Raw genomic sequence first — 22560 nt, 5'->3', positions numbered from 1 at the left:
CTTATGAGGATACTGGTCCTATTGTATTATGTCCCTACCTTTATGACCTTGTGTAACCTTAGTTACCTCTTTAAAGATCCTATGTTTAGTTATAGTCACATTGGGGGTTAGGCCTTTAACGTACAAACTATTTTATTGGGGAGAGAGTGTGCACAAAATAGGTAAGGTCCATACCTAACGTAGCACTATTTAGACTTTGCTTAAGCTGAACCCCTTAACAAGGGGAAAGTTATTTTCCTAAATCTTTGACCTAAACAATGTGTAAATCAAGAAACGTTTTCTTTGAACACTGTTAGTCTCCCTTGTTTAAAAACAGTTGTAGATAAAAATAAAGGTTATAATATTTCATTTTTCCTATATTAATAGGTCATTTATGTATGGCTTGAACTTGATGATTACCTTTGGAGTGATTACCACAAGCAATTAGCATTATTCTTTTCCACTGCCAAGAATCCCCACTACTAATATCAACCACCTTCCATGTGAATAAATGTAACTAGTGTAGGAGAAGAAAACAGATTTCTCGATACTCTTAGAATTTAGAATTCTTGGCTGATCCCCCAGTAATAAAAGATACATTAACAGGAAACAATATTTTTTATTTTTAAAATTATATAAGAACAGGAATTGCACAAATATTTGAGACTCAAAAGACAATTAGACTATTGAGTCTTATAGGCTACCCTCAGCTAAGAAAAGAGATAGGGGTCTGTTACTTTAAAGTAAGAAGGCAATTCATGTGAAAGTGAGTAGAGCGATTTAGTAAGCGTCCTCAGCCATGCACTTAAGTGTCTCAGATGAAAAACTCATCACTGACAACTCTGTTTCATGCACAGACTCCCTTTCAAATGTAAATTTCCTGTACAAACAGGAACTTCTCAGAGCTTCTCCTGTTTGCTTTAAAAAAAAAAATTCACCCTGCCCTGTAGTAATGCAGTGGATAAAGCCTCAACCTGGAATGCTAAGGATGCTGGTTCAAAACCCTGGGCTTGCCTGGTCAAGGCATATATGAGAGTTGATGCTTCCTGCTCCTTCCCCCCCCACACTGTCTAAAATAAATAAATAATAACAATAATAATAATAATCAGCACCAAGTAATCCTTATACCAAAGAGGCAAATTTTGGGATGGCATATTCTAATATCCACAAGAAAAATAGTATAAAATCTTGAAAAAATAGTGCAAATTCACTCATCATTCTAAAAAAATAATTCCACATACATTCCTATTGACAGTGTGTAGAAATATTTTTCTGAATTGTTTATGTTTTAGAATCAATATAATCACATGTATGTTTTAGATTTTCTTTTATTTCTTCCTTTATTTCTTTTTTTTATTCTCTTATTCACTACAGCTACCAATGATTGTCCTTACTAATCAAGTCACTTGAGTAAATATTACATATAATGTATGAGGGTAGTAAGATTTTCCTCATTTTACAGATGTTTAAAACTGTAGCATCTGTAAATGTTTAGATATTTAGAGTAAAACTAAGAGTCAAAATAAGTTGCTCCAGATCACCCATAGAGTGAATATCACAGCCAAATGTCCACACAGATTTGTGTTACTCCGAGCCACATTCTCTCACCTACTATAGTGACTCTCAACCATCCTGGAATCCCACTCATATGACTAACATTGATATATAAAGAATAAAACTTAATAAGACATAATTTTTGTCCTGAAGAGTCTTATATTTTAAATAAGGAGACATCCATGTAAGCAGCAAAGTGCTATAGGATTTTGAGTGTTAAATAGAATTGTACGCAGATCACAAAACAACACAAAGGATCAGTTGAACTATTCTATTTTGGGGGGACAACTATAGCTTCCAAATAAGGATGCTGTTAGAGCTGAGTCCAGAAACCTGTGAAGGTGCCATTATTCAGATAATGGGAACAGAGGTGGTATAGCAGTGGAGGTTGAGGATTTCAGATGGAGGAAGTAAATTGGCAGCAAATACAAAAAAATATAGAAATGTCTGGCAATCATTTGGAAAATTATAAATACTGACAACTATATGGTAACCTACTAATTGGTGTAGAGGAAATTGGTTTGCATTGGATAAATTCTATGTCTTATTTTCGAAACATCCCAGCATTTGGAGCTGCCTTGTTTTTGTCAGCTAATTCTTTCCTTTCACTGTCATTGTCACCTTCATCATTACACAAAATTTCAAGTTCACTGGCAACACAGTCAAGCCATCAACTGAGAAATTAAATTGCCTGCCATTCTCAAGTTTTTCTCTCTATAACCCTCGCTGCCCCCTCAGCTTCAATGAGGCAAGCGTCTCGTCTCAATATAACAATGAATGGAAAGAATTTAGGGCCATATCTGTCAGTACAAGGTCACAAAGACTTCAAAGCAAAATTCTTGATTTTGTTCTGTAGTGCTTTTCATCTTACCTTCATTGTCCTTCTCCAGATTCTGTTTAAGAAATAAAAATGGAAACAATTTATTGAGAGGAGGAAGAGCAAAAAGACTTCTAATTCTTTCCCTGCCCTGAGAAACAGATTTTTGCACAGGGCTCAGATAGACAGCAGAGCTGCTCCTGCACCAGAAGTGCAGCTAACAGGCTGAAACAGACATACACACCTTTGCGTGTCCAGGTGGAGGGGTGTTTCTGACTTGTAATAGGTACAGTGTAAAAATGTAATGGTTTCTATATAATCACAAATAATAGACTCATTCCGATATGTATATGTTTCTTATATTTACAACAGTTTTAATTATTTTTCTTTTTGTTATTTTCATTCATGTCTCTATTGAAACATGGGTAATCTATCCCTGGAAATTGAAAATTAACTGTAATTTAAAATTCCTGGAACGTGGAGCACTGGGGGGCAGTTACAGATCGGGTGATGGAAAGTTAAGGAGGCATCAAATCGTGGATGGCCTTGGCACCCTGCTAAGGGGTTGACAGGGGAAGCCATGGGAGAGTTTTAGCAGCAGAATGACATGCTTCAATTTGCATTCTGGAAAGATCACTCTAGGGTTTTCTGAGCAATGATGGGACAAGAATTGATGAAGCACTGAGCTAAGCAGTTTCATTGGGAATAGGAGAGGAGATAAAACATTCCTTTGGTGAGATAATAAGGTTGAGGAGTTAAGTGCACTTGCTTGGAATAAATAGGTACCTGGAAGAGGACATGGAGGCAAGGTAGGGAACAAGGATGACTATCTGGTCTATACTTCTGATGACTGAGTGGAAGCCATTCATCATAAGAAGTTATCTTCATGGGTTTGGCAGCTATAGAAAATATGCCATAGACTGGATGGCTCACACAGCAAATATATATTTATTTCTCATTGTTCAGGAGACTGGGAAGTCTAAGATCAAGGCACGAGAAGTTTAGTTGTCTGGTAACAGGCCCACTTCCTAGTTCACAGCCAGCCAGACGGTCTTGCTAGCTCACTGTGAAAGGGCTGAGAAAGCCTTACAACCTGATCACCTCCCTAGGCACCACACTTTGGGAGTTACATTTCTGCATATAGATTTAAGGGCATCATAAACATTAAACCCATTTACTAGGAAAAAAGCATACATGGAAAAAATAAAATGAATTTTATTTTGGTAATGTAAAGTTTATGATGACTGTTACATTCAGGTAGAAATACCACTGTGCACTTTCTTACATGGACCGAAGGTTAAGGTAAGAACTGAATTGTCTGGCATCAGCATGAGGCTGAGAGGGGAAGTTTTTGTAAAACAAAAGTGCTAGAAGAGACCATTGTTCTTTTTCTAAACCTTCCCACAGAGCCAGAAAGCAGACACTATATCTGAATCTTTTTCAACCTGGCTCATACTGTGCTCACTGGCCTGGTGATTCCCTGAGACCCTGGCCCACCCAACTCTTGAGCCCACTCAAGCTGTGTCCAGTGGCTTTTCCATATAAAAAGCTTGTCTTGGCTCACACTTCAGACTTTTCTAGAATCTCTCAAATAAGCAGCATCTGGCTACAATGTGCCCTGTACCTCTGCTGAGTGGTCCCAGACCTAGCACTAGCTGGCCTTGGTTTGCAGCTTGGAATCACCTGGGCACCTTCAAGCCCAGAGCAATTAGTAACTATCGGCAGATTACTTTGTAGCTCAGGCTGAGTGGCCCTAGGTAGACCACAGGTGGCATTTGAACTTGGCCCATACCTCCTGGTAGGCCCCAGAGACAGTGCAACCAGTGGATAGCTTCAATCCACGTTGAAGCATTGCTACTCAACCACCTCCACAAGCAACACAACCAAGGGGCATATTCAGCAGACCAGAGAGCCCTGCTGAAGTAAATTCTGCTCTATGGAGTAGGCCACTGCACAGCTGATCTTTGGTAGTGTTCAGTGATCTATATTTCCAGACAGTCCCTGCAGTCAATTGATTGGAAGGTAAATCCTTTCCATTTATGTGCCAACAGCAATCAAGGAACTACAACAGATGGGTGTTTATAGCCCACATGGGGGGGTTGTATCTGGAGTGCCCAACTTGAGTGATCAGGGAGGCGATGGCACTGGACCCTACAGAACACCTACTACGTAAGGCCACTTACTAAGCCTGGAGATGTGGCAGGTCTATTTAATTTATAAAAACAAACACAGGGATGCAGCCATATCAAAGTCCCACAGACTGCATGATTTAATATAAATTTATTTTCTTATAATTCTGTAGGTTTAAAGTCTGAGATCAAGGTATGGGCATTTTCTAGTTGCCAGATTATAGTCCCAAAATCTATTCCATTTACTCTTATAGGCATGTTTTCAATTCTCCATGCATTTTTATTCTTCTTCTCCCTGAGTTTTCACTCTTGTTTATTTGTGCCCTAATTTTCTCCTCTTATAAGAACACTTGTCATAGTGGATTAGGACCCATTCTAATGATATCATTTTAACTAAATTACTTCATTAAAGGCCCTATCTCTAAATATAGTCACAGTCTGAGGTACTGGGAGTTAGAACTTCAACCTATAAATTTTGGGGAACAAAATTCAGTTCATAACAGTGAAATATGATTATTCTGAATTACTTGCATGCAACTTAAGCAAGAAGCTTTTGAATTCTAATAATTTCTGAAGATTCTAGTGTATTCATGTTAATAACAATGTGAGGGAAAAAGTGAGACAAAAATGTGAATCTAAATAATAATTACACAGTCAAAAGCAAAATTCTTGATATTAGAGAACTTGTTCAGAAGAATAATATTAAAAAGAGTTATTTTTAAAAGATGATATTAATAAGAATTAGATTTATTGAAATATTTTTGCAGTTATAAATTATAATAGCAGTATGAAGAATACAAAGAAATACTAGGTAGGATCCTTGTTCTCAGGAGTTTTCATCTCTGGATCAAGAGTTAAAATTAGTACAAGTGAAATGAAAAGAAAAAGCAGCAACATAAAACCATATCACTGTCTGTAGAGGCCATAGAACCAATGAGAAGGAAGGTCAATGTGACATATGCTAGTCTGAAATATTTTACTGTGGGTGGTGTTATTCTTGTGCAGTGATGGGTGAGTACATTAGAGTTAGGCACAAACAAAGGTAAAGAAACCAACAGAATAAAAATTGAATCATGTCTATTTTCTTCATATCACTAACAGTAGTCTTCAGTTATGTTTTATATTTTATGGTGGTGAGTATACTTAACACGAGACACATCTTCTTAAGTTTGTAAGTACACAATATTTTATTGTTAACTGTAGGCATGAAAGATCTCTAGAACTTATTTATTTTGTGTAACTGAAACTTTATGCCTGGAAATAGCTACTCTTCATTTCCTCCTCCTCCTAGCTCCTGGTAGTCACCATTCTATTCCTCGTCTCAATGAGTTTGACTATTTTAGATTCTTCTGTGACTGGCTAATTTTACTTAGCATAATATCCTCAAGTTTCATTCATGCTTTTGAATATGGAAAATTTTTCTCCATCTTTTTTTTTTGTAAAGACTTTGTTTTGTTACAGCAGTTTATGTTTCACAGCGAAACTGCGAGGAAAATACAGAGATTTCCTGTATATCTTTAATCCCCACATATCATAGCCTCCCATTCCTCACATCCCTCAGCACATCATTTCCTTTTTTTAAAGGTTGAATAATAATCCATTGTGTACAGCCATATATATATATATGTATATATGCACATGAGGACATATTCTTGAGCAAAATAACCAAAGAATCTGGTGACCATGAAGGATAGTGAAAATTCCAGATAAATATATATCTGATATGTATATATATATCACATTTTCTTTATTAATTCATTTTAATAGATATTTATGGTGTTCTGTGCCTTTACTATTATGAACAGTGCTATAATGAATACTAGAGTGTTAATATCTCTTCAAGATTCTGACTGCAGTTCTTTTGGATATATACTCAGAAGGGGGACTGCTAGGTTATATGGTAATTATATTTTTAATTTTTTGATTTATCCAGTTTCTCTAGAGGCTGTGTCATTTCACAGTCCCAGAAACAGTGTACAAAAGTTCCAATTTCTCAACATCCTTTCCAACACTGTTTTTTGTTTTTGTTTTTTAGATTATGATTGTCATTCTAATAGATGTGAAGGGATATCACACTGTTGTTGCTTTTTGTTTTGTTTTTTTTTTATTTGTAGTTTCTTGATATTAGTTATGCTGAGTAACTTTTCATATATACCTGTTGGCTGTTTAAATCTCTTTGGAGAAATGTTTAATCAAGTCTTTTGCTCATTTTCTTTTATTTTTTAATTATTTATTTATTTATTTTTGTGACAGATACAGAGAGAATCAGAGAGAAGGACAGTTAGGGACAGATAGACAGGAATGGAGAGAGATGAGAAATATCAATTCTTTGTTGTGGCACCTTAATTGTTCATTGATTGCTTTCTCATATGTACCTTGACTAGGGGACTACAGCAGACCAAGTGACCCCTTGCTTGAGCCAGGGACCTTGGGCTCAAGCTAGTGAGCCTTGCTCAAACCAGATGAGCCTGTGCTCAAGCTGGCATCCTTGAGTTCTTGAACCTGGGTCCTCTGCGTCCCAATCCAACGCTCTATCCACTTCACCACCACCTGGTCAGGCTTGCCAATTTTCAATAAGGTTATTTGTTTCTTTAATTTTGATTTGTAGAAATTTCAGTAATTTATTTTGTATATGTTTATTTCTTGTTTGTCTCACTAGATCTATAAAGGCAGGTATCATTTTTGTCTTGTATTGTGTCATTTTTAAAATTATCTAAGTGCTTTTATAAATAATACATGATCAATATCAGTGAAATAAAGTATGAATGAATAGTATATGTAGTTTTTAACTTTTTCTGATTTACTTATTTTATTTATTACAATGTTCTTAAGGTCCATCCATGATGTCATAAATGGCAATATATCATTATTTTTTATGGCTGAGTAGTATTCCATTGTATATATGTACAACAACTTCCTTATCCAGTCCTCTATCAAGTGTTGTTTTCATGTCTGAGCCACTGTGAATAATGCTGCAATTAACATGAGGGTGCATGTGTCTTTATATAGCAACATTTTTTAGTTTTTGGGGTAAATACCCAGTGGAAGGATTGCTGGATCATATAGTAATTCTATTCTTAATATTTGAGGAACCACCATGCTGTTTTCCATATAGGCTGTACCAGTTTACACTCCCACCATCAGTAAATGAGGCTTCCTTTTTTTCTACAATCTCTTCAACACTTGTTATTACCTGTCTTGTTGATAACAGCCAATCTAACAGGTGTGAGGTGATATCTCATTTTAGTTTTGATTTGCTTTTCTCTAATAGCTAATGAAGATGAGCATTTTTTTCTATTATCCATGTGCTGTTTGTATATATAAATATATATATATATATTTTGTATTTTTCTGAAGCTGGAAACGGGGAGAGACAGTCAGACAGACTCCCGCATGCGTCCGACCAGGATCCACCCAGCACGCCCACCAGGGGGCGATGCTCTGCCCACCAGGGGGCGATGCTCTGCCCCTCCGGGCGTCGCTCCTTGCGACCAGAGCCACTCTAGCACCTGGGGCAGAGGCCAAGGAGCCATCCCCAGCGCCCGGGCCATCTTTGCTCCAATGGAGTCTCGGCTGCGGGAGGGAAAGAGAGAGACAGAGAGGAAGGAGAGGGGGAGGGGTGGAGAAGCAGATGGGCGCTTCTCCTGTGTGCCCTGGCCGGGAATCGAACCCGGGACTTCCACATGCCAGGCCGACACTCTACCACTGAGCCAACCGGCCAGGGCCTGTTTGTATATCTTCATGAGGGGTGTTTGTTCAGGTCCTCTCATTATTTTTTAAATTTAATCATCAGTTTGTTTGGTGTTGAGTTTTATGAGTTCTTCAGATATTTTGGATATTAACATGTATTGAAGCTGTTTGAAAATATCATCTCCCATTTGAACGGCTGTCTTTTTGTTTTGTTGTTGGTTTCTTTTGCTTTGTAGAAGCTTTTCAGTTTGATACAGTTCCATTCATTTATTTTTACCTTTACTTCTCTTATATTTGGGGTCAAATTCATAATTGTTCTCTATGGTCAAGGTCTATATGTTTATTACCTATATTTTTTTCTATGTAATTTATTATTTCAAATTTTAAATTTAGATTTTTGATGCATTTTAAATTAATTTGTATCCATGAGGACAAACTGTAGTCAAGTTTTACTATTTTGCATAAGGCTTTCCAATTTTCCTAACACCATTTATTGAAGAAGCTTTCTTTTCTCTATTGTGTTTTTTTGGATCCTTTGTGAAAAATTATTTTTCCAAGTATATGTGGTTTCATTTATGAGATCTTGATTCTGTTCCATTGGTCTGTGTGTATGTTTTTCTGCTCATACCATGCTGTTTTGATTATTGTGGCTCTGTAGTATAATTTGAAGTCAGGTAGTATGATACCACCAACTTCATTCTTTTTTCTCAGCATTGCTTTGGCTACTTGAAGTTTTATGTGACATATAATTTTTAAATTATGTACTATTTAAGAAAAATAAAAATTAGAAATCTCTAACTGGGAAGAAAGGAGGAAATTTAAAATAATAATATGTCATTATGGTTTGCATTTAGTGTGGTGGTTACAGGAAAGGGGGGGGAGGAAAGAGAGTGAGTAAGTGGGGGAAGGGGAAGGGCACACAAAAAAATAGATAGAAGGTGACTGAAGACAATTGGACTTTGGGTGATGGTTATGCAGCATAATCAAATGTCAAAAATCTGGAGATGTTTTCTTTGAACCTATGTACCCTGATTGATCAGTCATTAAAATTAATAAAAAATTAAAAAGTAAAAGTTATTTTACAGTTTCCTTTAGAAACAGAGGTTGAGAATATAACAGAAGAAATCATAAGGTATTATAGTTTAATAGCTGTTTGTTATTATTTAATAAGCTGATCATCTTTTTCATAAATTTTATTTCCACTTTTATAGATAAGAAACTGTGGTGGGCTGACCAAAACTTAGCTCAGCTGGGAACCTGCAGCAAAAAAGATGGGAGAAATTCCACTGTTCTAAGAAATAAGACTTCTGGGGTTGTTCATATGAAGGTGTATGATAAAGAAACACAGCAAGGTGAGTCGCACTACAATGCATTTGTGCCACCTTTTGAATATATAATGTTTTATTTTTTTCATACTATTTTCTCAATTCAACAATAGAAGCTTCCACTTTTTGCTTGTGATATAAAAACATGTAAAAGGAAAATGTTTCTTAATACTATAAAAGAAATGACTTCCATATAAGGTACACAATGATATTTCAAAACATGAGCAAAACTACCCAAGGAATCTTAACATGTCAAGTCTTTAAAATGGTCTTATTCAGTTTTTGATTAAAAAATATAAGAATAAAGAAAAAAATCCCAGCCAAATATATACAATGTGTAATTAAGCCTAGAAACTGAATGAACTAGGCTCAAATGAACTCTGTCGACATAAGGGTTTCACATACAAAAACACTACATTGTTTGGCCCTCAGCATTTTGCTTTTTTGTTTTGGCTTGTCCAAATGCTGTGCAGTGCAATGGAGTGAGAGAACTAACAGATGGTTGACACAGGTGGACTTGTCATATCGCCCAAAAGGCAGTTAGATGACAGATGCCAGCCAGGACAGCCCTGCACCTGCTAGTCCTTTCTTAGTTTTTGCTTCACAATCCATGACGTTAGCAGAGCTGCCTTCCTAGAAAAAATGTTTTTCTCTATTTCTAATGTAATAGTCTTACATTAATCACTGCTATGAGAATGTTTAGCTTCATATATCTTTATTCTTAGGAAAAATTTTCAAGAAAATGTAACTTTTACCTAGAGTATGTGGGCATGCAGACAAAAGCAGAGAACGGTAGAGGTAAGTATAGTTGGTGAGCCACGGGGATCACCAATTTTGAAGTCAGGGGACAACCATTAAGTAAGCAGGATTTGTTGGAAATACCAGTTGAGATATCTGCATGTCTAGAGACAAAAATGAAGGCCAGATTCATGATTGCTTTCCATAAACAGAGAATGCGCCAAATTTTTGTATGAAAACTTTTCTTGACAGAAGCATCAGGAAACATTTCTTTTTCATGAAAAAAAATGTAGGAGAGAACAATTGCTTTAAAAACAGTCTAAAGTTATTACTGGGTTCCTTTTGTGGTTGAGAAGACACCAACACCTAACTCTTTAGCACAAATCTGTATTTGGTGTCTGACATTTATTTTAGCCATTGTCTATAATCATGAACAGCAGTGTTTTCACCAGTAATTCCATAATGGAACATTTTCTGTATCAAAATAAACAACTTTATTAGCATTCAAATCATGTGGAATAGATTATTAATTGGGAATAAATAAAACACTGGTACTCAATAAAATATCATGATATTTTCATGGATTTTATACAATATATTTATTAAATGTTAAAAGTTACAGTATGCCTTTGCCTGTTGACTCAGCATCAGCCCAGCATATGGATGTCCCAGGATTGATTTCCAGTCGGCTCACACAGGAGAAGCTACATCTGCTTTTGTCCCCTACCTTTCCCCCTTTAGTCTCTCTTCCCCTCTCACAGCCAGTGAATCAATTGGTTTGAACATTGGCTCTGGACACTGAGCGTCCACCTCAGGCACTGAGGATAGCTCAGTTGATTCGAGCATTGGCTCCAGACAGGGGTTTGCAGATGGATCCTTGTTGGGTGCATGTAGGAGTCTATCTTTTCTCCTCTCTCGAAAAAATTAAAAAAAAGTTACAGTACAATGATAAACTCTAATTCATAGCTTATACTCGAGATTATATCTGAAAACACATTAGAAAATACAAGTGAGAGAAAGCTATTATATTTTCAAACAGGGCTTTTAAAAATCTATATTTATTTTTTAAAAATGTGAACAAGTGTATGTCTTGTTTAAATTTATAAATTAACATAATACATTTAATTTTTTTAGATACAGTTTCAATAAAATTTCTTGGAAAAAAATTTTAGTATATTATTCTTGGCTCATTTTGCTCATGGTAACAATATTTTCCTTGTCTTTAAAAATATGATTATATAAGTACAGTTAGGTATTCTATGCCTGTGAAAGTATTTTCAAATTGACAAAGACCTTTAGTAATTAGAAATTAATGGGATAATATGACTAAACTTAAAATGCAATGAAAATACTATTTTTAATTGAATAATATCCTGATAAAAGCATCTGTGTTAAGACAATCCCATTAACAGAATTATAGAAGGTAGCTTAAAAGCTTCATTAGTATGAAATATGAGCAATTTAGAACTGCTTAAGATGTTAACATTACTACCTCTTGAATTTCAAAACATAATTATCTACTTCATTTATCATTTCTGATGTAGATCACTGGAGTGCTGAGACTTCTTTTTAGTCAAGTGGACTTTTACTTCCACTAGAAATTTGAGACATGATGTTTGACTGTCAGTATTATTACAAAATATTAAGCTAAGCTAGTGTTTCTAACTTGCTAGATAATTACTACCTAAATTGTCACTTTAAAAAATTACTCTAGCCTGACCTAGCGGTGGCACAGTGATAGAGCGTCGGACTGGGATGTAGAAGAACCAGGTTCCAGACCCTGAGGTCACCAGCTTGAGCGCGGGCTCATCTGGTTTGAGCAAAGCTCACCAGCTTGGACCCAAGGTCGCTGTTTTGAGCAAGAGGTTACTCAGTCTGCTGAAGGCCCACGGTCAAGGCACATATGAGAAAGCAATCAATGAACAACTAAGGTTGCAACAAAAAACTAATGATTGATGCTTCTCATCTCTCTCCATTCCTGTCTGTCTATCCCTATCTGTCCCTCTCTCAGTTTCCTCTGTCTCTGCCACAAAATAAATAAATAAATAAATAAATAAATAAATAAATTGCTCTAATATTTTTTCCTATATCAAATCTATAGGCACTGGCCGGTTGGCTCAGTGGTAGAGCGTCGGCCTGGTGTGCAGGAGTCCCGGGTTCGATTCCCGGCCAGGGCACACAGGAGAAGCGCCCATCTGCTTCTCCACCCCTCCCCCTCTCCTTCCTCTCTGTCTCTCTCTTCCCCTCCCGCAGCCAGGGCTCCATTGGAGCAAAGATGGCCCAGGCGCTGGGGATGGCTCCTTGACCTCTGCCCCAGGCCCTAGAGTGGCTCTGGTGGCAACAGAGCGATGGCCCGGAGGGGCAGAGCATCGCCACTTGGTGGGCAGAGCGTCGCCCCCTGGTGGGCGTGCCGGGCGGATCCCGGTCGGGTGCATGCGGGAGTCTGTCTGACTGTCTCTCCCCGTTTCCAGCTTCAGAAAAATACAAAAAAACAAAACAAAACAAAAAAACCCAAAAATATATAAGGGTCCCCAAACTTTTTACACAGGGGGCCAGTTCACTGTCCCTCAGACAGTTGGAGGGCCGCCACATACAGTGCTCCTCTCACTGACCACCAATGAAAGAGGTGCCCCTTCTGGAAGTGCGGCTAGGGCCAGATAAATGGCCTCAGGGGGCCGCATGCGGCCCAGAGGCCGCAGTTTGGGGATGCCTGCATATAATAGGCAAATATAGTTACTGTAAATAATGACTAATTCATTTTCTTTCTACTTTTTCTTTCCTTCACTATCAATTTTCCCTTAGAGACTAAACAAATGATATATGAAATGTGTGTTGTTGTACAACATAATTTTTAACTTAGATTAATTTTATTATAAAAAATAATGTAATACAATGTATATAACTATCACTACATCTATGTTTAAAAATGCATAGTACCAGAAACCTCTTTTGTTAACATATTTTTGATATTTTAAGGTTTTATACCCCCTTATTTTCTTTTATTTTCATAAATGTATTTTCTATTGTAATCTATTTTTATTTACTTATTGAATTTTGTTTTCTCCTGTCTCCATTTGGTATTTCTCCAATCTTTATATTTAAGCATCACTTTTCATTCATTCCCAGGTTTTCTGCCATTAGTGGTAGTTGAAATAAATCTATATCCAAATGCACATGTCTATAAATTGGCATTGTGTTAGCATACTATACACTCACATGCTTTCTATAAAATATGTATGTTGTCAGTGTAGAATTATTATAAATGTATAAATATTATTGTCTCATTATTAAAATAATCAGAGGTCTGAAATTTTACCTTAGTAACATGTTAGCTTGCAAAAAAGGGGAATAAGTCAATTATTTGTTAGTTTATACAGAGATAAAGGTAATTACTTCAAAAGTTCAGGCCAACTCAAATCCTAGCATGTGGTCTTACATAAGATGAAGTTCAGCATTGACTAAACTGGCCACTATAGAAAATGAGCAGAGCAGATGGTAAATCTGCTGAAGAGAAGTTTTCCAAGTAGAGGGTATTTTATACTTCAAAAATGATAGGGTTCATGACAGGTTTGACTGACAATTAAATTCCTTGACTTCATGTGAATAGAAATAATGAATTGCATTGGTACTTTGAATTTTTGATAGAGCACTATTGATATATTGCTTTTATCACGCTTTGTAATTCTCACTGGATTTATTGCTTGGACATCCAGTAAATGGTATTGCATGTTCTAGAATAATAAAAATGTGGTAAAATTTGAATATTTAATGAACTTACTAGGTAAGATTGTAAATTACCTAACTTCATACTACCAGCTTTAATGAACATATTGGGCCTAGTAAATTCAATGGAACATCTTCATAAAATGCCTACCTGTGATAATCTGAAAAATATTTATCATTGCTACTACACAAGAATAAGGAGAGTTAATATACAAATTAATTAAGTGATTCTTAAGGGTGTGCTTTAAACCCATTTTAGGAGAATTATATTCCTAGAAATGACAAAGTATATGTTTTTGCTTTCAGAAAGTAATTATATACACATATTCTTCCTTTACTTTTTTAATAGCATGATCTTTGAGTTGAGTTAATAATATAATTTAACAGCTATTTATTTGAGACATTTGATGAAAAAATTCTTGAAAGGAAGTACCTGTAGAGTTCAAAACCATTTTTAAAGTAAAATATAAAGATTCCTGGTTTATGTAATCTTAAAATATTACAAAGTTCTATAACAATATTCATGAATAACCAATTTCATTTTGCTTTTCTGTAACTATAAATCCCATGTATCTCCATTTTAATGGCTTCTTTGTTTTTCAATATATTTTTATTAAGATACAATTGAGGTATAACACTATATAAGTTTAAGGTATACAATGCTTTTATTTGGTACATTTTTATATTGCAATATGCTTAGCACTATATCTTTAGTTAACATCTTTGTCACATCAAATAATTACCTTTTTGTGTGTGTGTAATGGGAGCAATTAAGATATAGTCTTAGCAACATTAAATCATATTCAGAGTTAAAATGATATTATAAACTGATTATATATAGTATTGCTGTCTATAATCAATATGCCATATGTTATATCTCCATTTACCTTTTTAGAAAGGCAGACTTCATTCAATATTAAATAGTTGCATTTAGCTATCAATAATAGAATAAACATTTATTCAAATTATAGACAAAATTGATACTCTTTTTATTTATTTTTATTTTTTACTTTTGTTTGTTTTTCTTCTATGCAGGAAGCAATTCTTGCCAACTCAATAATGGTGGATGCTCTCAGCTGTGTTTACCAACATCTGAAACTACAAGGACTTGCATGTGTACAGTGGGATATTATCTCCAAAAGAACCGTATGTCATGTCAAGGTACAAGGTTTTGAAAAATCTTAGCTCTAATGTTTTTGCTTCATCCCTGCAGATATTAAGCAACCAAAATCAGATAAAAATTAGAAAAAAATAATATTAGCTTGTTATTAGGACAATGGTATGGTTACTTAGTATCATATGTAGGATTTTTAATGTATCTAAAGATATTTTACATATCTTATATTATAAAACTTTCTAAGTTTTTAATCATTTTCAGGAAATACAGTTTATAATAAAATCTTTAACCAAATCCATTAGAAGCTTCAACATGAAAATAGGTAAAAAAAAAACAGTAGTTGATTAACTGAACTTACAGTCTAATTTAAATGTGGTTTATTTGAAAGTAAGAAAAAAAAAGTTATATTTACTTTCTTTCAACTGTTGAAGAAAAAGTAGCAGAGAGGACATGAGTTCTCAGGTCTGCTTAACTGGGGTGAAGAGCACTGCAGAAGCGGGCGTATTAATAAATGTATCTTCCCGTTTTTTATTTAATAGACTCTAATTTTACTAGTCCAAAGACTTTGGTTCTAGAATAACCTTTTTATCCAGTGTACATAATGAAATTTTGTTTTTAAAATTGTTTCAATATACTATGTGAAATATGTATGTTAATATTATTATATATTATATTTTAAATCATGTATTTATATGGCACTCGTGAAGATAGGCTTCAAGTACTTAAACATATTAATTCATATATTCCTTATACTAACCTTAAGTGTATTTCTTATTTCCATTTTTACAGATGAGAAAAGTGAGTCACAGAAAATTAAGTAGCTTGCCCAAGTCATATAGTCAGTGGTGAAGACATCTAAACCTAGGCATTTTTGTTTTAATAAGAAAATATGTCCATATAAACATTTCTGACTTATAAAAATTTATAGCCCTGGTCAGTTGGCTCAATGGCAGTACATTGGCCCATGTTTAATTCTCAATCAGGGCACACAGGAAAAGAGGAAAAGCAACCATCTGCTTCTCCACCCCTCTCCCCCACCTCTCTCTCTCTTCCCCCACTTCCTGCAGCCATGGCTTGATTGGTTCAACTGAGTTGGCCCTGGCACTGAGAATGGCTCCCCGGAGCCTCTGACTCAGGTGCAAAAATAGCTCCATTGCTGAGCAACAAAGCAAAACCTTCAGATTGGCAGAACATTTCTTCTTAGTGGGCTTGCCAAGTGGATCCTGGTTGGGGCACATGCAGGAGCCTGTCTTTCTGCCTCCCCTCTTCTTACTTAATAAAAAAATAAATTCATAAACATTATCCTACAGACTTCTGGTAGTCAGCTTGTATATATGTGCTTATTTTAAGACATACTTTTGGTTCAAAATGTTTGCTAAAATTCAAAATTTTAGCAAAATTTAACCCTTGGTGTGCTTTTAGTTTTCAAAAGGACTTAAGTCTACCTCTCTTAGAAATATAACTGATATAATAATCTAAAATCAATATTTATTATCATATATAAGCAAAGAGATGCTTTGGCTTTAGAGAAGAGGGTGTTTGTTTGTGAGACTGAGTACGCTTTCAGGTATCATCTACCTCAGGGTGTGTGGTTCCCAGACTGGCAGCATTATCACTACTTTTTAGAAATTCCAATTATCCGGCCCCTCAAGTGGATCTAGAAACTTGTGTTTTAACAAGTCCTCCAAGATATTCTGATGTGTACTCGAGTTTGAAAGCAACTAATTTACCTAATTTTAACTTGTCAAAAATGCATACTACACGAAGATGAGTTACTCATACCAAATGTAGTAATAAAACAAGATTTCACTAGCAAAAAACAAACAAGTCCCACCCCCAAACCTATATTTCTGACAAGTTAAAAAAACGGAGAGGGCTAAGATTTTTTTATAAAAGAAATTGAGATTATTAAAAATAAAGCTAATGAATGATTTTGATGTTAAATATTCATTTTTAACTTTTTTGTTGTTATTTATTAGGAATAGAGTCATTTCTTATGTACTCTGTTCATGAAGGAATCAGGGGAATACCTTTGGAACCAAATGACAAAATGGATGCTTTGATGCCTATATCTGGAACTTCTTTTGCTGTGGGAATAGATTTCCATGCAGGTAAATAGCTTTTTATTCATAATTTATATACATTGTTTTCACTTGATATGTTAAATATGATAGGAATATAACCATTCCATCTGCACTCTAGTAGTCAAGATGAGGAATAAAAAAGCAAATTAGAGATGCATTTTCAAACACAGAAAAAGGAAGTAAAATTCTCCTAAAGTTTTGTATTTGAATTGCAAGTGCATTAAACCATCTGATTGACATTTTGTTTCTTCATTTTTATCTCTTTTTTTCCAAATAAGACTTATACTTTTATCCAATTATAAATATAAAACTATATAAGGCATTTTGATTTATTACATACTTACAACATAATCTTATATAAAATATTTTCAGGATGTGAATACCTTATATTCCAAAGGAAGTAATAGCAAATAAATCCAAGTAATGAGAAAATTAAAATGCTAAGCCATTTTAAATTACTTTTGAGTACAATATGTGTCATTTTGAAGACAGATTTTACCTGGCTTTCTTGTTTTAACAAACAGTAAAAAAGGCAAATTGGACATCAATATTTTTCTTTGGCTAATAAAAACCATGATTGGAAATTAATGGTAGACACTTCTAAATTATTTGAAGTAAACAAGTTATTTTGGTGATAATTGCTAAAGTCAGATATTATAAGCATTAGGTATGCTTGTTTCATAATCCAATTTATTATTCTGCACATAAGGATTTGAATTTATAAAAACAAATGTCTACACCTCTCACCCAATTAAATCATATGCTTACTGAGTTAATATTTTAGTGTTGAAGAAGTACATGCATGTTCCCAGTATTTTGTTTTGTATTACTAAACTCTTAATTTTATCTAATGTTAATATCAAATAGTTCTTTGATTTATAACCATAAAAATAATTATTTCAGCATCAGTAGGTGGAATTCTAGTAGTAAGCTATCTTTCCCTATTTTCAACACATTTTGTTTAATCGTGTGTTAATAAAATTCTTGGCTACAAATTAATACATTACTAGGGAACTTTACAAATGGTTCAAAGATGACTTGCCTTAAGTAAATTACTTTCTACTAAATGTTTGAAATCAAATAGATTCAAATATTCTATTTTTTTTAAAGAGTCTTCCCTAAAAAGAAATATGGGCAGAAATAGCCTATTTTATGGAGTAATAAGTTATTTTTGCCAAAATCACAGTGTGATTTTTTTTTTATCAAACAAGGCAGTTTAATTAAACCTTAATGTTCATGAAAGGCTCACTAACCTACCAGGGATATTGCACTTTTTATGAGTGAGAATTTTATTATGTAAGATTTAGTAAGTACAAAACTGAGAAAATTTGAACTTCTTAAAAAGATTTATGTATATACACATATATTTTTACTAAGTGCACATAACCCAAGTATCACTTATTTGTTCTATTAAAGACTCCATAATGATTTTCAAAACAATATTGGATGAATTTGATGAAGTACAAATACTAAAATAAGCCATTTGGTCTAACTGATCTGATTATACCATTAGTAAGTCTCTTGTTTCTTGAGAGTAAACTGATTATTTCTGTGAGTTGGATTCACTCTTTGAGGTTTTATGTTGGTTCTAAAATGAATAAATTTTATATAATATGTTACTATAGAGGATACTTTTACTTGCAGAGAATAGTCCTCTCCGTTTCTAAATTCCCCCAAATTTTTAATATCAACAAACTTATTTTAAAGTGGCTTTTATTTTTTAAAATTAAATTTATTGGGGTTATATTAGTTAATGCCATTACATGTTTAGGTGTACAGTTCTAAAATGCATCATCTATATATTGCATTGTGTGCTCACCACTCATAGACTAGTCTCCTACCTTCACCATATATTTTCCCGGCTTTACCATTGTCATCCTGTTTTTACCTCCGTTCCCCACTGGTAACCATCATGCCATTTTCTGTGTCTATGAGTTTGCTGTTTTTGTCAGTATGGTTGTTGCTTTCCATTTTGTATCCCACATATGAATGAAGTCACATGGTTCTTGTCCTTTTACATTGGACTTACTTAACTTAGTGTGATACTATCAAGATCTCTCCATATTGTCACAAATGGCAATATTTTATTTTTTATGGCTGAGTAGTATTCCATTATATATGTATACCATATCTTTAATATCCAATCATCCTTTGAAGGACACTTAGGTTGTTTCCATATCTACGCTATTGTTGAATAATGCTGCAATAAACAAGGATACATATATCTTTATGAATAAGTGTTTTCAAATTTGGGGGGTAGGTAACAAGAAGAGGGATTGCTGGGCTATGTAGTAAGTCTGTCTTTAATTTTGTGAGGAAACTCCATACTGTTCTCCGTAGAGGCTGCACCAATTTACATTCCTATCAGCAGTGTACGAGGGTTTTCTTACTTCCACATCCTCTCCAACACTTGTTACTGCTTGTCTTATTAATAAAAATCATTCTGACATGTTTGAGATGATATCAGATTGTAATTTAAATTTGTATTTCCTTAATGATTAGTGATGTTGAGCATCTTTTTATAGGCATATTAGCTATCTATATGTCTTTCGAATAGCATTTTCCAAAGAAATAAACAAAAGAAATCTTCAAATTTGTATGGCTGGCCAAATCAATCCCAAGAAAATAAACAAAGCTGGAGGTTTTATGCTCCCTGACTTCATATTATACTGTGAAGTTACAATAATAAAAACAGTATATTATTGGCAGAAAAATAAATGCCCTGATCACTGGAACAGATTGATAGCTCAGAAATAAACCCAAACATATATCGTATAAGTAACTAATTTTTGACAAAAGAGTCAAAAACATACAATGAAGAAAAAAAAGCCTCTTCAATAAATGGTATCAAAGTAGCTATTCATCAGGGAAATTACTAGTATTACTTAAGACTTCATGTTCCTCATGTTGTGCATGCCACATTTTAAAATTTTATTTCTAAGAGACATTATTTTAGAAAATCAATTTCTTCTAAATGTAAAAAGATATAGGCATATGGAATAGTCATAAAAGTTAGAATGTTCAAGAATCTATTAAAATTGTTATTGTCAATAAGAAAACAATAATCAGAAACATGTTTTTGAAATCAAAGAGGGCTAGAGACCTCAGGACCAACCAGTAAAGCATAGAGTGAGTGAGGAGGGCCCAGACTTTGAAACAGCCAACTTAAATTCTAACACCAGGTTAATCATTTACTAGTAACTCTGTGTCCTTTGGTAGATAATTTCATTTTTCTGGGGCTCTGTTTTCTTACTTTTGGGAAATATTTAGATCAATGTGTGTGTTTGTCACAGTGCCTGATATCCATGGGTGCTCAGAATATGGTAACAATATCTAATAGTAGACAGTAATAAATTGTAAAAATTAGCATAAGTAATATATATTTACAAAAATGCACTGGAAGCTATATTAAACTCTTATTTAGCAAGGATTTTGTTTTCTGTTCTTTTAACTGACACTGTATTTTCTACTCAGTTATCTGTGTAGAAAAATAATTGTATCATAACCTGCATATAGAAAGAGGTTAGTAAATTTCCCTAGTGAAATGATTAATAATAATAATGCTAATGACTAGTCTGTAGAGCAGGTATTTAAGGATTAAATAAAATAAACAACTATTTGAGGTTATTAAATATAAACCTAGGAGGCTAGGAGACAGTGTGCTTAGACAACAGACCAACTAAATACTGACGATGATGATGATAATGATGACGATGATGGTGGTTAGTGGTATCAAGAGCTTTCAACAACTTCACACACATTTGTGCATCCATCTCCTTTATAGTCTAGTCCTTTACTAATTATATCTCATGAAAATATTTTAGGATCAGAATAAGTGTCAGCAACCTAATTTATAATATTATTATAGGCAATATATAAGCTCTTTGATTTCATAGAGTGAAATTGCTTCAGGGAGGAAGGACAGAAAATAACTGAATTGTTTGTGAGAGAGATGGAGAAAACAATTTTTGATGTGTAAATCTCAAATTTTTAAACCAGAGTCTTTATCATTTACCTGATTATATGATCTTCCTCTGTTCTGCAAACATCTTGTTTTTTTTCCTTTCTTTAATGGCATTCATTTCAGGGACATAATCTCTGCTTTTACGGATCAAATTAAAGCTGATAAGCTGGAAGAGCAGAGTTTCTTCTTATTCTAACAATAATAAAGACATGGTGTGAAGGAGCATCACTTGTTAAGTATAGCTATCTAAAATATGTAGTATTATTTTATTACAACAGTTTACAGAGATATCTATATTGTTCAAACCTGTACATTTCACAAGGATTAACAGATCTGAACTTCGCTGTATTTTGGTCCCAATGAATTAACGTTTTCTGCAGTAAAAGATTTCATACACCAGATAAAGCAATTCTTGATACTATGCACAGAAAAAAGAAGACCTTGTGGCTATATTTAAAATCTTCAAAGCATTCTTATCACTTTACTTGCAAAGTTTCATTCCACTGGGAAAAACTCACTAAGCTTTGACAACCCATGCCTACTAGGTGATAATCCTCCTGATGCATGATTACTATATTTGATGCTTTAAAAAATATACCTTATTTAGGAAAAACATCTTCAAAACAAAGTACGGTGCCCTAGTGAGTAATGTGATCTTCAGTATTAATGCTTTATTTAGTCCCCCAACCCTGCCTTGGGGGCACTTATGACATTTCATAATAATTATATGATAGAACTTTACTTGAATGGAGGAAATTTTACCCAGAGAATGTTAGTTATATAAAATTTTCAAGCTTATATTATTTTTCATCTTTTATTTCTATTGTTCAAATTTGAGTTATCTAACTCAATGTTAACAAATATTAATTACTTTCTGTTAGCTATACAAAGTAACAGCTAAATTGCTATGAAGGATAAAGGTAAGAAGAATTAGTTTCTGAGGAAGTACATAAATGGATGATGTGTAGGGGTTTATTTTTAAAGATTAAATCAGAAGGTAATTGAATACCATTTTTTGGCAATCATTATGGAGAGTATTCTAATGCCTTTTAGACCCTCACATATTTATCTGGCTTTTAAGACAGTAAAAAACACTGAAGGAGCATGTCATTATATATCTGTTAAATCCTATAGAATGAACATCACCAAGAGTAAACTTCAGTGTACACTATAGATCCTCATCTATAACTATGGGATGTGCCAATACAGGTTCATCACTTGTAACAAATGTACCAGTCTGATGTGCGGTGTGGGTAGTGGCGGAGGCTGTGTGTGTGTTGGAGAGGAAAGGGTATGTGAGAACTCCACTCAGTTTTTCTGTAAATCCAAAACTGTTCTAAAAAATACATCTATTTAAAAAATCACTGAAGGAGACTGTGACAAAATAATTTTGCCATATTGACACAGTTGAATGTCAGCTATTTACATGAAAGACTCTCT

At 34.2% G+C, this 22560-nt stretch overlaps 1 protein-coding gene across 1 annotated transcript in view; it reads left to right on the top strand.

The window, feature by feature from the left end:
• The window catches only part of LRP1B (LDL receptor related protein 1B), a 2108848-nt gene that overhangs the window by 1526768 nt on the left and 559520 nt on the right, over positions 1 to 22560 (top strand). The window contains exons 33-35 of the mRNA XM_066345498.1: positions 9381 to 9521; positions 14991 to 15116; positions 17052 to 17183. Coding sequence (XP_066201595.1) covers positions 9381 to 9521; positions 14991 to 15116; positions 17052 to 17183 — 399 coding nt within the window. The remainder of the gene's footprint in view (positions 1 to 9380; positions 9522 to 14990; positions 15117 to 17051; positions 17184 to 22560) is intronic.

The sequence above is a fragment of the Saccopteryx leptura genome, chromosome 7 (genome assembly GCF_036850995.1).
Source record: "Saccopteryx leptura isolate mSacLep1 chromosome 7, mSacLep1_pri_phased_curated, whole genome shotgun sequence".
Classification (NCBI taxonomy): Eukaryota; Metazoa; Chordata; class Mammalia; order Chiroptera; family Emballonuridae; genus Saccopteryx; species Saccopteryx leptura.
The sequence above is the reverse complement of the archived record's forward strand: the minus strand, read 5'-3'. Positions and strand labels throughout refer to the sequence as shown.